At 52.3% G+C, this 15,951-nt stretch overlaps 1 protein-coding gene across 1 annotated transcript; it reads left to right on the top strand.

Annotated features, from left to right (window-relative positions):
- The first annotated feature begins 2,408 nt into the window (after positions 1-2,408).
- On the top strand, positions 2,409-12,798 carry DDRGK1 (DDRGK domain containing 1). Its single transcript, XM_002918771.4, has 9 exons — positions 2,409-2,575; positions 3,688-3,891; positions 5,361-5,473; positions 5,699-5,800; positions 8,353-8,475; positions 8,763-8,801; positions 11,348-11,404; positions 11,912-11,960; positions 12,331-12,798. Exons 1-9 carry the CDS (start codon positions 2,485-2,487, stop codon positions 12,495-12,497), a joined length of 945 nt encoding a protein of 314 aa, XP_002918817.1. The 5' UTR covers positions 2,409-2,484; the 3' UTR covers positions 12,498-12,798.
- Positions 12,799-15,951: the final 3,153 nt, after the last annotated feature.

The following is a 15,951-nucleotide window of genomic DNA, read 5'->3' as shown; positions in this document are numbered from 1 at the left end:
CAATATCGAAAAACTTCATTGACTTCATGTTCTCTAAAAACCTTTGCTCAATGACCTTACCATAGCAGGAATATTGCACAGGCCAAAAGGCGTTACTGTGTCCTCGAGTGGTCCGGAAGCCTTGTTCAGACAATTTGATGAGGCAATGTGTGAGGCTCCTTGGAGTTGATCTGAACATAGTGGTTTAGATTCAGGGAGCAAGTGGCCATCCCTTTATGTTATCTGTCTTCCTTCTTCATGAAGTCATGGGGAATCCCCAGGGAGTTGGAGAGGCCGAGGAGGTTCCCCTCTGCAATGGTGACCTCCTGACTGTTGAAAGCTTCAGCTACAACCTCAGGCCAGAAGCTGTTTGCCAGGGACGTGCATCCAGTGTACCGCACAGACAAGTACCATGTGATATGGTCAGTGCAATGCCCCTGAGAGCACTGGGTGCTGGAGGGATCATCACTGAGGCTGGGGAGGCCTGGACAGTCCCCCACAGAAGGTTATTAAGCAGGGAATGTTGTGCTAGACCTCACTCTAAAGCTGAAGGCCTAGGGGTACAAGAGCTTGTGGGGAGAGAGGAAATATATGAATACCTGAAATTGTATGCAAAAGTTTGTGTATATGTGATCTTTAGTCAGGACTCTTGTTTGCAGTGACAAAAATCTTCCTAGTCAACAACAAAACAAAAAAGAAATGTACTGATTGGTTTAACTGATGAGCGAAGGTATAAAGTCCCCCGCTTGTGCTCTTTCTCTTGCTGTCTCTGTCAAATAAAGAAAATCTTTACCAAAAAAAAAAAAGATTTTATTTATTCATTTGACAGCAGAGCAGGGAGGAGAGGGAGAATCAGGCTCCCCGCTGAGCAGGGAGTCCAATGTGGGGCTCGATCCCAGGAGCCCAGGATCATGACCTGAGCTAAAGGAAGATCCTTAACCAACTGAGCCACCCAGGCGCCCCTAATTTTTATTTTTTAATAAAACATTTTACTATGGGAAATTTCAAACTTAGGCAAAAGTGTCAAACTTACCAAAAGATAGAAAACAGCAGTATAATGAGCCCCAATATACCCATTACCCAACTTTAATAATTTTCAACATTTGCTATTTTTATTTCACCTATCCTGGCCTACTTGCTTGCTTAAAATTTAAAAATGTAAATTATGAAATATTCCAGAGTTACAGAAAATAATAAAATATAGGCAGAAGTTCCCACTATTCCAGCTTAACAAATGTTAAAATGTTCACATGGTGCTATCTTTTTTCAGATCTTCCACTTCAGACCATTGGTCCTTGGATCTTTGTGTTACTGCGTACACAAAAGCTTCATACGGCTGCTACAGCAAATTACCAGTAGTTGCTGTGTACTTTTTCAAAAATCTTGAGTTCACATACTGTCCCCCCAGTTTTTTTTTCCAAACGACTTTACTGAGGTATAACTAGTTCCTAGTTTCTAAATAATTCTTAAGAATTAAAGGGAAATTTAAATTCTCTGTGGGTACTTAAATTTTGAGTGCTCACTGTGGAAAACTGGGTCACTAATTCTCGTATTAGTCTAATAACGCTAATTTTATGCTAAAATAGGTACAAAATTGCAGGTCTGGATAAAAGAATATATCACAGTTCATTTAAATATAAGATTTGGGGGCGCCTGGGTGGCACAGCGGTTAAGCGTCTGCCTTCGGCTCAGGGCGTGATCTCGGCGTTATGGGATCGAGCCACATCAGGCTCCTCCGCTATGAGCCTGCTTCTTCCTCTCCCACTCCCCCTGCTTGTGTTCTCTCTCTCGCTGGCTGTCTCTATCTCTGTCAAATAAATGAATAAAATCTTTAAAAAAAAAAATAAAATAAATAAATATAAGATTTGGGGGGCGCCTGGGTGGCTCAGTCGGTTGACCAACTGCCTTCAGCTCAGGTCATGATCTCAGGGCCCTGGGATTGAGCCCCACATTGGGCTCCCTGCTAAGTGGGGAGCCTGCTTCTCCCTCTCCCTCTGCTGCTCCCCCTGCTTGTGCTCTCTTCTCTCAAAATAAATAAATAAAATATTATAAATAAATCAAAGATTTGGTCTCTTCTTTTACGAAATCATATGTCACAGATACAGACAAAGCTCTGCCCCTAATCCCATCAGTTTTTTCCTCCTCCTAACATCTATCCTGAAGTTGGTGTGTATCATTCCTAAGCATCTTTTTGTACTTTTTCTACATATGCATGTTTCTATAAACACTCTCGTGATAATGTTTAATGCTTTTAAAGCACATATAAATGTTGTCGCACTGCACAACATCGTTTGCGATAATTTCCACTTATGAGTATTTGCCCCCCAAATTCCTTTCAGGGTAAAAAATCGAGACCTCTCTACGAAGTGCGCGGCCTGGGCGGGGCCCCGGCTGGTGGGCGGAGTCTAAAATGGAAAACGGGAGGGGCCATAGGCCCGTTGGGCGGAGCCCGCGAGATCCGGGGCCTCGGGGTGGAGGCGTCCGTTCCGGCTGGAAGCCGTCGTCATGGTGGCCGCCGTGGTGTACCTGGTGGCGGCGGCTCTGCTTGTCGGCCTTATCTTTTTCCTGACTCGCAGCCGAGGTCGGACGACAGCAGGTAAGAGATGCCGCCGCTCCAGGGTTGGTGGGGCCGTGTTCTCTAGACTCCTGAGCCGTTGTAGGCCGTCGCACCGCGGCGCATGCGCATGCGCTGGCATGCCCGGCTGGGCTGACGAGTAGCTCTGCGCCGGATTGCGCTCGGCGCGCTTCAGGCCACCTGCGCAGACCTGCGCGTTGCGGAGCCGGCGGCGAGCCGCAGTGCTGCTGTCCCAACTCGCGGACGGGATGGCAGCGCCCCTACACCTTTCTGCCAGCCTCAAGGACAGCCTCACTCAGTCCGTCTCTTCGCCACCCGGCACTCTAAACCCACAGGGGCCCGTCTCCTGGCTGACATGATCCCACCCCTCATTTGGGCTGTCCGTGCGCCCCCAGGAGAGGCCGCAGGGGTGTCCCGTCCCGCCCAGGATGGCTCCAGAGAGGATGCCAAGAAGGGGGCCCCTGAGTGTTTTGTGCCTACCTATGAGCTGTAACTCCCTGAAGCTCCCTCCTTACCCCTCAAAGAGAGCACCTATGCACTCTTCTCTCCTGCACCCCAACCAGGAGCTCATGTCGTCTGACAGAACAGATTAACGCCTGTCATCCTCCATCCCCCATTTCTTGTCAGTATGTGGATTTGTGTATATGTGTCTCCCCCTCTCTGGGCCCACAAGCTACTTCAGAGCACCTACATGCTCCAAGGGCAGGGGAGAGAGAGCTGAGGTAAGGCAGATAGTCAAGTCTTCCTGGAAGGGAAGACTCAGCCCCCAGGTGTGCTCCCGGTTGGCATGCCTTATAAAACTATAGCAAGTGGTGTTAGGCAGGCAAGAAATAAATGCAGTCCAGCAGTGGACATTCATATGTGGTCTGGAGAAATCAGGGTGAGCTTCCTGGAGGAGGTAGGGCTGGAAATGTATCAACAAAGGCAGGAGGGAACGGGTGATCCTGCTGCATAGGACCAAGGTGTGGGTCTGGGTTACAATGGCCTTTATGATCTGAGAATTTGGAGCTTTGTGCTTCAGGCAGCTGGAGCCTGGAGGAAGTTGAGTGGAGGGTGAGGCTACCAGGGTGCTGCTCCCTGCCAACAGGCGGGTTGGGCTGCTAGACAGTTGTGTGGTTCGTCTCTTCCTACAGCTGGTCAAGAGCCATTGCACAATGAGGAGCCGGTAGTAGCAGGCTCACTGAACCAGCCTCGGCCCCTGGAGCCTGAGGAGCAGAGAGCCGGGGGCAGGCCCCGGCGCCGGAGGGACCTGGGCAGCCGCCTGCAGGCCCAGCGTCGAGCCCAGCGTGTCTCCTGGGCAGAGGTGGATGAGAATGAGGAGGAAGCCATCATCCCAGGTGAGAGGGACCTGGCCTGGAGGAGAAAGGGGCTGGTTTAGGGCATGAAGGGACTTCCAAAGCTGGGTGGAAGAGTGGGGTGTGGAGCTACAGTGTAGGAGACACGTCTGGGAGCCACAGGATGGGATTGGGGGAGGGGAGACTTGGGACCCATCTTTTGGCCCCAGAGGCCAGCAGTTCTGGACCGTGACCCCTATTCCATTGGGCCAGCCTCTCTTCCTTCATTTTTGCTTTCCATGTCTAAGCAAGAGGGCAGGGGTCTTCAGATTGACCTAGAGAGTTCCTCAGCCCGCTTCTTAGATCCCAGCACCTTATTGGTATGGGCACAGTCATTTTTTGAGAGCCTCACTCTAGGGCCAGAGTACTTAGCCAAGAGCTTCTGCAGTTCCTGAGGTGAGGTCACCTATAACCCTAGAAGGGTTTGGGATGGAGACATTTTGTTGACAGAACTTCCATAACCCTGAGAGACCAACAGAGCCCCTGGGATTGTGGGAGAAAATATCTCTTTTCCAGTGCTCAGACCTGGCTTGAGCCTGAGGAAGGGGCATTTGGGGCTTTTGCCCTTGTGCTTTTGGGAATTAGCCCCTTTGGCTCAAAAAAGAGGCAGTCTGTGGTGCCATCCCTCTTGTCTCAGACCTGGAATCAGACATCTCTGCTCCTTGAGCATCAAGAGTTTGTTGTTTTTTTTTTTTAATTTTATTTCTTTATTTATTTGAGAGAGAGCCTGCATGCGCAAGGGTATGCATGGGAGCACAAACAGGGAAGAGCAGAGGGGGAGGGAGAGAGATGGGTGGGGAATCTCAAGCAGACACCACGCCGAGCGCAGAGTGGGGCTTGAGATCATGACCTGAGCCAAAATCAAGAGCTGGACGCTTAACCAGCTGAGCCACCCAGGCGCCCCAATATGGCTTCAACTTCTAGCTGGCCCTAACTTTAGGTAGTCTTGGATTGGAGCTGTCTTTTTGGCCAGGGGCCGAGCCCAGAAGCCTCAGCAGTTCCTGGCCACAGTGAGGACAATTTCAGTTATGAGGAAGGGATACATTTCCCCATGCGGCCGTCCTTCCCTGGAGGTTTGGCTTAGAGACAAATCTGAGAACTCTGCAAGCCCAGACATCCCTGCCTGTGATTTTCAGATGCTCGGATATCGGAACCTGACACCTCCTTTTTTGTGGCTATGCAGCATCTAAAGTTACTGTCCCCTTGCCCCATGATTCCCTCACCTTTCCCCTACCTTACCCTCTACCCTCAACATACACACCCCACACACACACACTCTCACATACACACGCTCAGAGTGTTAATCTCTGAGTTCATGGTAGATGTCTTTGGAGGGCAGAGCTGGGCAAGTGACATTTATCAGGTGAGAGGAACAGGATTTGCTGCCATGTGGAGAGGGACAAGGGGTAGGGTGGATCCATCATCATCAGCCCTCTCCAGCACCTGAAATGTCTTTCTTTGACCGTATGCAGCCCAGGAGGAAGAAGGTATCGAGAAGCCGGTGGAAAGTCACCTGTCAGGGAAAATTGGAGCCAAGAAACTACGGAAGCTAGAGGAGAAACAGGCGCGAAAAGCCCAGCGTGAGGCAAGCAGGAGGGTTGGGGTGCAGCTCTGAGAAGTGCGAAAGGGTCCTCCCTTCCTCATCCCCTATGTCAGGCCCTCCCCTCGGGTTCTTCGCATGCTGCTCGCCTGACTGCCTCTTACAGCCTTGGTCCATGGTCTGGCCCAGGCATTGCCCCCAGCCTGTTTGTGAGGTGGGCAGGCACTAGGTGGGAGTCGGGATGTGCTCCCTATGAAGGCCTCTCTCCAGGCAGAGGAGGCTGAGCGTGAGGAGCGGAAACGCCTTGAGTCCCAGCGTGAGGCAGAGTGGAAGAAAGAGGAGGAGCGGCTTCGCCTGGAGGAGGAACAAAAGGTAAGACAGACACTCCCCCCCATCCTGACTTCTGACCCCTGAGCAGGCAGCCTTGCTTCTCACGCCGCTCCTCACACCTCTAACCTAGAAGATGGGCCACGGACTGGGTTCAGGAGCAGTCCCTGGTTTATGTGGTCCCTGGACTCTAAAAACAACCTGTATAAAACTGCTGCTGGAAAGCAGAGCCGGAGCTGGGGATTTTTGTGCAGGTGGTTTATTGAACATGCCTGAAGCATTTAAAGAAAATTGAGATGGTTGGAGTGGCTGAAACAAGATAAGCAAGAAGGAGAGAAGTCAGAGAGGGAGTGGGGTCTGGATCCTATGGACCTTGAAGTTGTAAAAGGTCATTGTAAGAGCTGGATCCTACCTGGCCTGTTTAGGGCCTGGCCTGGAGGAGACGGATGCTCAGAGAACGGGAACCACGCAGTAGAGGTGGTAAATGAGCATTTGTTTGCCAGATGCGCCTTTCTTTCTGAGAACCGGTGCCCAGGAAGGGGAACATCACAAAGGTGTGATGTGTATATAGAGAGAGCCAGGACTGCCCCAGTTAGGAGGACCTAGCTGGTGCCTTTGGCTTCTCACTGGCCCTGCTGTCCAGGGAGCCTGGATGCCAGAAGGCCTGGGTTTGGGTGCTGTAGCAAATGGACCGGAGCACAGCAGAGAGGAGGCATTAGTGGGGATTGTTTACCTTTCTGAATGGTGATCCTGCTTGTCAGACCTTAAATGTCCTGGGGTTCTCCTTCCCTGCACCCGACCTGACTGTGGTATATTTCCCACAACTGATATCGATACAGTGTCTTAACTAAACCCCACACATTATTCGGATTTCAGTAATTTTCCCCTACTATACCTTTCCACGGTCACATCCAGGACGCCACATTACACTTAGTTACCCCGTCTCCTTAGGCTCTTCTGGGTTGTGACATTTTTTTAGATTTTCCTTGCTTTTAATGATCTTGATAGTTTTGAGGAGTATTGAGCGAATATTTTGTAAAATACTCCTCAGTTTGCTTGACTGATTTTTTTTTTCTCATGGTTATACTGGGGTTAAGGATTTTTGGGAAGGAGGTCACAGGTGAAGCGCCGTTCTCAACGCAGCATATGAAGGATACATGTTGTTAACTTGACTTGTCATAACTGACATTAACCTGGATTGCTTGGCTCAGGTTTTATTTGCCAGATTTGTCTGCTGTAATGTTACTCCATGCTTCCTGTAGTTCTCTGGAAACAAGTCACTATGCACAGCCCACACTGAAGGGTGGGGAGTTATTCCCCACCTCCTCGAGAGCAGGGTATGCAAAGTGTCGGGAATTTTTCTGTACAGAAGATTTACCTTTTCTTCCCTGTGTATACGTCTGACTCTTTGTTTATACCTACACGGACTTGTGGCTATTTGTTTAGTGCATTGCGTCACAGTCCTGTACTGTCTTATTTATCTTGTTATGCAGGTCCCTGGGAACTCTTGCAGTTGGCCCCCATGTACCTCTGACGTAACCTCATTGTTTTGGTTTCTGAGTACTCTTACTTTTTGGCACTACAAGATGCTCCAGGCTTATTTTGTATATTCTCTGTCCCAGCTTTAGCTACATGTTTTTAAGAAATCTCTTTGAGAGCTCCGGAAAATAGGATGACTTGGAGGGAAGCTATGGCATGAGGTGGTGGTGGTGATGGAATGACATGGATGGACTGAGTTTTCCGGAAGTTGAAGGCAGAAGTGGTAGATAGGACTTTATTTCTGACCAGCTGGCCAGATGGCTGTGTGACTCACTGAGCCAGGGACCCAGGAGGAAGACCGGACGTGTGGGGAGTAGATCACAGAGTCTTTCTGGGACGCACTCAACTTGAGGTGCCTGTGAGATGGCCCAGTGGGTGTGTCACGTGGGAGGAGAGATTTGGGGGCAGGGGTACAACTGTGGCAGTCACTGGCAAAGAGATGGTTGTTGATGCTGTGGGCATGGCAAGGTAGCCTGAGGAAGGGTAGGGAGGAAGGGGAGGAGGGAGGAGGGACGGGGCTGAGCAACGGAGAAGGTGAGGAGAATGGCCCAAGGAGTAAGAGAAAACCCAGGAGAGGGGATCTGCCAGCCACGTGAGGGAAGAGAAAATGGTCGGCTCTCCCCAGCACCATGAGAGGACAGGGTTATGGGGCTGATGGTTGTCCCTTGGATTTGGTGGGATGGAGGGCATGGGTGAGACCGGAGCACTTATTTTGGCGGAGCTGAGTTTCAGAAGGCAGACTGGAGTGGGCAGGAGGGGTGAATGGAGCCTGGGTGTTTTGTGCACGAAGTTTGGACATGAGAGGAAGAAGGGGGTGGTCACTGGCAGGATTTGAAAGGAGAGGGGGCCGAGCAGCACCTGTCTGCGAGGTAATGGAACTGATGAGAAGAGGGGCCTCTGCCAGTAGCTCAGCTTGGGGTTGAGGGAGCAGTGTCTTGAAGGAACTCCATCCCCGAGAAAGGGCTGGACTATACGCCCTGCTGCCCCGTCGGGGCCGCAGAGCCCAGAACAGGGATGGGGTGGGCACCCGCCCCAGCATGTCTGACTCTTGTCTGCAGGAAGAGGAAGAGAGGAAGGCCCGGGAGGAACAGGCCCAGCGGGAGCATGAGGAGTACCTGAAACTGAAGGAAGCCTTCGTGGTGGAGGAGGAGGGTGTGGGCGAGACCATGACTGAGGAACAGGTGGGCCTGCTGCCCCTGGAAAGCCCATCCTTGTGCCCACCAAGCCCGCCACCGCATCCCAGACACCCCATGGTTCCTTGCTTGCCGCCCTTGTCAGGCATTGAGAGGTGGGTGGGCATCAGGCCCCTCAGGCTCTGGTGGCCAGAGGCCTCGTCCTCAGGAGAGGCGTGCCTCCGAACCCCTCACTGTGGGCAGCTCTGCTCAGGCAGACGGCAGGCAGTGGGTGGGCATAGACCCCGGTAGCCCCTGCACAGGGGACACTCATCCTGATTTCTCTGCTCCTCTAGTCCCATAGCTTCCTGACTGAGTTCATCAACTACATTAAGGTAAGAAGCCATGGGACAGAGCCTGGACAGAGTGTGTGTGTGTGTGTGTGTGTGTGTGTGTGTGTGTGTGTGTGTGTGAGTGAGAGAGACATGCGCACTCTCTGGACTCGCTGGAGCTCACGCAGCAGTGGGCAGGGGACCTGGGAGTCTGAGCTGCCCGGTCCTGGCCAGAAGAGCCCGTTCTTCTTTGACAGTGGAAAGGGACCTGGTCTGTGTGGGAGGCCTGAGCCTTCAGTCAGTTCCTCACATTCAGGGCTTGACAGTCTCCCTGCTCCTCAGACCCCACGCTCAGTGAGTCACTGTGTTTTCAAGTTTCTTCACATGTGTTTTCTGTCAGTTCTGTCACCCTGAGGCTCCGCTGAGTTGAAACAAGCATCCCCTGCCGCGTGTTCTTGACCAGGAACGTGGGTCTTCGGGGAAACAGGGTGATGTTTCCTTTGGAATCCAGGGCGGGGCAGCACATGTGTCCCCTCCGTCTGTAGCCGTGCTGGGTTCCGCTCCAGGTTGCATAAGCCCGTCCTGCTTTGCTTTGCTGCTAAGCAACTTCTCTCCCACGAAGGATGCGACGAGGGGAGAGGTTTTCAAGTGCAGCTCAGAGGTGCAGAGGCGGCTGAGGGAAGGAGTGCAGAGGGAGTGGGGGCGGTGGTGGGGGTGCTACTAGGGGGTGCCAAGGAGCCAGGCCTTGCATAATCCTCCCCCCACCTCTTCCAAAGGGAGCAGGGTTCAAACTCCTCCCAGTGGTAAGGGGCTGGGCTCATAGCCCGGAGCCCCGGTATTCCTGGGGGTGCGGGGAGAGGTCATTCCTCTCTGATGGAACCCATTCTCCACCCTGGCACCCTCGAGGGCTGGCAGGACATCTCTCATGCTTTCCTGCTGCTGTTTGGAACTCACCATCCCCACCTACCCAGCGGGCAGCGACAGGTCTTGAGTCTGTCCTCCAGAAAGCCCTCATCCACCAGTTTCTGCTCGCCCCTCTCCTCTGCAGAGACTTGAGTAGAGGCTCCGGGGACAATTCCAGCCCTTGCTTTCAGAGGCTCTCTAGAGAGGCCATTTTCTGGGGGCTCTCCAGACTCTTCTGGACTGGAGAGGTCTTTCCAGCCCGTGCAGGCTGATCTTCCTAGAGCTGCTGTCTGCAGGAGGAGGACTTCCGGAATTCAGCCCACCTGCCTTCTTCCAGGCTGCAGGGGAATGGGCCCTTTCATCCTAGGGTTTCAGAACTGGAGGCATGTTTTTGTGCCGAGTGAGTGGGTGTGCAGTGTAGGCCTAACCTGCTCTTGTCCATCCTCTCTCCCTTCTGAGCGCGGCTGAGTGGGTTGGTGTGTTTTTCTAAAGGCACTTTTGGCCCCTAAGGCCAGGTCTTCAGGGACGCCTGGGGTGACTCCTGGTCGCATTCTGAGCTGTCACTGAACCCAGGGCCTGCTCCCTGCTTTGTAGGTAGAGGCCAGCTGGCCAGGTCACCTTGGGCTGGCCACCCCTGGCCCGTCCGCCACTCACTTGCCTCCCCGCTTGTGCATTCATTTTGGTACTTTGAACAGTCAGATGCCATCCGCAGCTGAGGAGGCGCCACCGTGTCACTCCTCCCCCAGCCTGTTTGCTGTGGAAGATCCTGGAATCGCAAAAGACCGCCTTCTCTCACGTCACATGCTGTCTGTCTGTGGGGGAGGCAGGGCAGAGGCCGGTGTGGGACCCAGCGGTGGCCCTCGGCCACACCCCCACCGGGAACTGAAGTTTCTGACGAGGGCGTGAGGGAAGCATGCGGAGCGTGGCCATGCGTGCAAAGCCCCGAGCAGATTTAGTGACAGTTATTTTAAAGGTGGACACAGCGCCTCAACAGCGTGAAGAGGGTGGTGAGCAGCGTGGTGTGTCAGGGTGGTGGGGTCTCTAGGCCAAGGGAGCTGTAAACAGAGGGGAGACAAGAATGAGCTCTCCTGCTCCTGCCAAGACCCTGGCTCGTCGGGGTTTCCCGTCTGCTCTTTTCTTGTCCACGTTCTCGCCTGTCTTCTCGCCAGCTGTGAGCTCAAGGGCAGGAACTATGTCTTGTTCAGCACAGCACCCCCACACCTCTCAGCTCCTTGTCCTGTCAGATCTTCAGCAAACACGGGTCCTAGTGACAGTTTTAATAAGATTTGGCAGTTGTCAGCCCCTCCCTTCATCTCTGGTGCTTCGCCTTCCAGCCTGTTCACGATGTTAAAATGATACAGCCGGATGCAGAGGAGAAGGTCACAGCTGTGCTCGACTCTCCATGGGTGTCTGTCCCAGCATGGTCCCCAGGCCTGAGACGTGACTCATGGGGCAGGTGGTGGTTGGGGCAGATCCCTCCCAGTGAGCAGGGTCACGAGAGAGTCGATGAGTGTGTGTATGTGTGTGTGTGTGTGTGTACGCGTACAGGCAGTTGGGAGAGCGTGTGAGTAGTGTGTGAGGGAAACAAGGCTCTCCCATGGGAGTACAGAGCCTGCTTCGCCAGCCACCCAGAGCAGAGCAGGTGGGTGTGCCAACCTCAGAGGGCTCCCGTGCTGACAGGCTTTCTCCCCTTCCCCTCTCTGCAGCAGTCCAAGGTCGTGCTCTTGGAAGACTTAGCTTCCCAGGTGGGCCTGCGGACTCAGGTAAGCCCTTCAAGGTGGCCTGCTCCGTGGAATATGGCCACGGGGTCTGTACGGCTGTCAGAGGGGGACCGCCTTAAAGATGGGAGTCTTGTGCCCTTACGCAAGAATAGACTAGGAATTTTTTGGCGCCCCAGGAATCTTGTCTTTCTGCTAGACAGAGGAAAAAGAAAAAAGCTCAAACCCCATCACTCCAGCAGCCCCTGTAAGCGAGGCAGCCCAAACTCAGTTACCTTGACAACTCTCTTGCAAACAGGCTGCGCCAGCCTTCATGACCAAATGTCCCCACCACACCTCTCCTGCCTTGAAGAAAGCCACTGTCGGGGGTCTTAGAGTGCTCTGGGACCAGAGCCCTGTCTCTCTGAGCCCCTCCAGAGGAGAAGCAAAGAGTGACATTGGGGGTGGCCATGAGAAGGAGAGGAGGAGATTTGACTGTGGTGGGAGGGAGAGTGCAGCTGTCTTTTGGGACAGCAGTGCCCATCTCTGCTCTGAGACTTGTTCTTCTCATAGGATACCATAAACCGCATCCAGGACCTGCTGGCTGAGGGGACTCTGACAGGTGAGGGGATGAGAGTCAGTCACCACAGGCCCTGGCCCTGGGGAGTGTCTAGCCACAGAGGGCTGCAGGGATTTGTTGCAGAGGCAGGATGACCCCCCTCTCAGCCCTGGGTAGGGAAGTGGTGTGCAGGAGGGGTGTTGAGCAGAGGGACATGCCCAGGCCTGGGAGTAGCTCAGGGTGACAGGGACAGGCAAGGAAGCCTGATTTGACTCACATAGCCAGGACTGGATGAACAAGGGGAGCCCAGGCAGGTAGGCAGGCCTGGAAGGCTCTGAGCCAGTTGTGAAGGGGTGGGTGGGGGGGCATTCTCTGGCAGCAGCGGGGAGGGGGCCCTAGAGGGCTCAGCCCTACAACCCTCCTGTCCCCACAGGTGTGATTGACGACCGGGGCAAGTTCATCTACATAACCCCTGAGGAACTGGCTGCCGTGGCTAACTTCATCCGACAGCGAGGCCGGGTGTCCATCACTGAGCTTGCCCAGGCCAGCAACTCCCTCATCGCCTGGGGCCGGGAGCCCCCTGTCCAGTCCCCAGCCTGACCTAGCCCTTCTCTTTTGGACGGGGAGCTAGCACAACCTACCTGGCCCTACATCTTGATCCCTCCCCACCGCCCTAGGGGAGAGATGGAAGGTAGCCAAGCAGTTACAGATTAAAGGCCTGTGAGCACTGCTGAGCTTGGTGTGGCTTGATGTGACAGAAGCCCTGGCCTGGGATTCCAGATGAGCAAGTGAAGTCTAGTCCTCAGAACATATCTGGGGGTGGGCGGGAGGAGCCCTGCGGAGGCAATGAAAATTCCATTCTTACCATGTGTTCATTTGCTGAAAAAGAATATTGAGCATTTACGGTGTTCCTTTGTATCCTACGAAGATGAGGTCTTTCTCTCCCTCCCACCGCTTCCCACAGCAAAAGTGAGCAGCCTTAGGGCAACACCTCCCCTGTCTGGGGAGCAAGATCTCACTATTGGTTATACGGATGGTTTCAGGAGCCCTACGGAGGGCTGAGAGCCCTTAAGGAGAAGAGAGAAGTGCCAAGGATAGAGTGCTAAGGAATAAAGAACATCAGCCTTTGAGAGGGAGGGAAGAGCGGTCAGGGAGGGACAGAGGCCAGGCAAGTGGAAGGAAGCGAGGAACCTGCTTGAGCTGGTTAGAGTTGTGCAGTGGAGAGAGGCACTTCCTGTAGACTATCCCATGAATTTAGCTCTCCATCCTGGACAGAAAGTTGAAGCGGTGTGGGTGATTCCACCTACTGGTGGATGTAAGGACCATATGCTCAGGAGTGGGTGTGCGATGGCATGGGAGAGGTGTGTCTCCTGTGGGGTCAGTCCCTCTGCTTCCTGCGGCTGTTCGTGGTGCGAGCATCCTGCTGTGCTGCGGGTGCGGCATGGGTTTAAATGGGTATTTTTTATGCAAGGTTGGCCCTAAACATAACCCACGTGCCTCCCCTGGTGCCTGGCAGAGGAGGCGGCTTTCTGTCCCACCCTGGAGGAAACTGTGAGATGGTGACGGAGACAGGACTTCAGGCTGTAGGGTAGAGCCTTCCTGAGTGTCATCAAGGAGGATTTTGACTCACTCGGGGCCATAAATATTAACTAGAGTGCCTAAATCCCAAGTGACGCTTGACTGCTGCTTCTGTCAGCTGCAGGCACTCGGAGTCACCTGGAGCTAGGAAGGGCCACGTGCATTGTTTGGAACGCCATCTGGGAGCCCACAGTCCAGTAGGAGAGGGAAGAAACAGATAAAGGTACTGACATTGTGAGAAAGAAACATAAAATTATAAAGGGAAGAGAAAGCTTCCAGTTTGAGTGATGGTTCTCAGCCCTGGTTGCTCATTAGAACCCCCTGGGGATTTACCAACAGTCTCCTGCCAGGCTGAGTCCTGAACCAGTGGAATCAGAATCTCTGGGGGTGGGACCCAGGAGGCATCAGTGGGAGATACCAGCGTGCGCCTAGGTTGAGGTGGAGGTGGGGTGGAAAGACAGGCCATCAAGTGACAAGTAATTAAAATCCCCACCGGAAAGGGCTTCTCCCTCGAGCAAGACAGCAGCTCCAGGTCTCCTCCACCCTGTCCCTCCGCCTTGGCCACTGCCATCCAGCCAGCAGGAGGACTGCAGCAGCCCCAGCTCCTCATTCCACCCTCAGGACATCCCACCCTCTGTGCCCAGGCCAGGAGGGAGGAAAAGGCACATCCCTTTCTCACGTCCTGGAATCCTAAAACCCTTATGTCCCAAGGGCTTAGTGTAGAGGAGAAAACCTGTGACCCTTTGTGCATTTTGTAGTGATCAACCCACTAATCTAAGAAACTTATCAAACGAGCAGTTCTTGAAAGAGTGATAATATTTTTCTAAGTATGTATAGACCACTTTCACAATAAATGAAAACTTTCAGGTTTAACCACTTGTAATTTTTCAAGCATTTAAACAACTATTACTTAAATACTTCTCAGCATTTAAAGTCCCCAAATTGAATGTATAGAATTATTTTAGATGCTCTAACATCTCAAACAGTAGACCAGACAATCTAGTAGTAGTAGAACAGTGACATTACTGATCTGTGTATGTAATACTGAAACTGATCATTAACATCTCAGTACCAGGGATTTACATTTGCTTGTTCACCAGCTCTGGTTTTATTTCTTTTTCTTCCTGAGGGTACAGTTCTCACTTCTCCTGGAGCCCCAGGGTGATTATCTCAGGTGGCTGAGAATATATATATGAAGCAGGGACCCAGGACTTGACATTGACTGTGACCCTGAGTCCTTTAGTTATGTGGCCCCTTTTTCCCTTAGTCAGTGGCTCACCAACTAAGTCTTCCAGGCGCCCCACTTCTCTATTTTTATATTGAAAGTTTCTCATAACAAAAAGCTTAAAATTAAACACAAGGGGGGTGCAGGCACCTGGGTGGCTCAGTAAGTTAAGCATCTGCCTTCAGCTCAGGTCATGATCCCAAGATGCTGGGGTCTCCCTCCTTGCTCAGTGGGGAGCCTGCGTCTCCCTCTCCCTCTGCCCCTCCCCCATCGTGCTCTCTTGCTTGCTCTCTCTGGCTCTGTCTCATAAATAAATAAAATCTTTAAAAGCAAATAAACACAAGGGGGCCTGGCTGGCTCAGTCGGTAGAGCGTTTGACTCTTCATCTAGGGGTTGTGAGTTCAAGACCCATGTTGGTATAGAGATTACTTAGAAATAAAAAATTTTTTTTTCAATTTGAAAGTAGTCGTTTATTAATTGACCAGGTTACAAAAATAATCATGGTAAGGGCGCCTGGGTGGCTCAGTCGTTAACCGTCTGCCTTCGGCTCAGGGCTTGATCCCAGCGTTCTGGGATCGAGCCTGCTTCTTCCTCTCCCACTCCCCCTGTTTGTGTTCCCTCTCTCACTGGCTGTCTCTCTGTCTGTCAAATAAATAAATAAAATCTTTAAAAATAATAATAATCATGGTAGATACTTTAGTTCGTCCTTCTAATAAGCCTGTTAATCTGGTCGTCCCTGTTGTCAGCATCTCCACCTTCTACCAAATGGGTGGTCCTTTTCTTCATTCCCCCTCATGGAGAAGATAATTTGAAGGGCCTAAAAATAAAATATTTTAAAAAATAAATAGGGGCACCTGGCTGATGCAGTCGGTTGAGTGTCTGACTCTGGATTTCAGCTCAGGTTATGATCTCGAGGTTGTGGGATTGAGCCCTGTGTTGGGCTCTGTGCTTGGTGTGGGGTCTGCTTGAGAGTCTTTCTCCCTCTCCCTCTGCCCTTCACACTCATGCTCTCTCTCTAACATAAATCATTTTAAAGTAAATGAATAAACAAACACAATGAGCCCTAGATGGCCTCATGATTGTGGCTCGAGGTAATCAGAAAAGGAGCTAAAAAAGCTGGCCCTGTGAGGCCACCCGTAGTCTCCCCATGCGCCTGACAGCTGAGTGACCTCCAGGCTACACGGTGGCACCCGTGCAGGATGCACGTTGGATATCTGTAATGCAGAAATTATTTAACACATTCAAAGTGTG

The sequence above is a fragment of the Ailuropoda melanoleuca genome, chromosome 13, assembly GCF_002007445.2.
Source record: "Ailuropoda melanoleuca isolate Jingjing chromosome 13, ASM200744v2, whole genome shotgun sequence".
Classification (NCBI taxonomy): Eukaryota; Metazoa; Chordata; class Mammalia; order Carnivora; family Ursidae; genus Ailuropoda; species Ailuropoda melanoleuca.
Note: the sequence above shows the minus strand (reverse complement) of the source record. Positions and strands in the feature narration are given on the sequence as shown.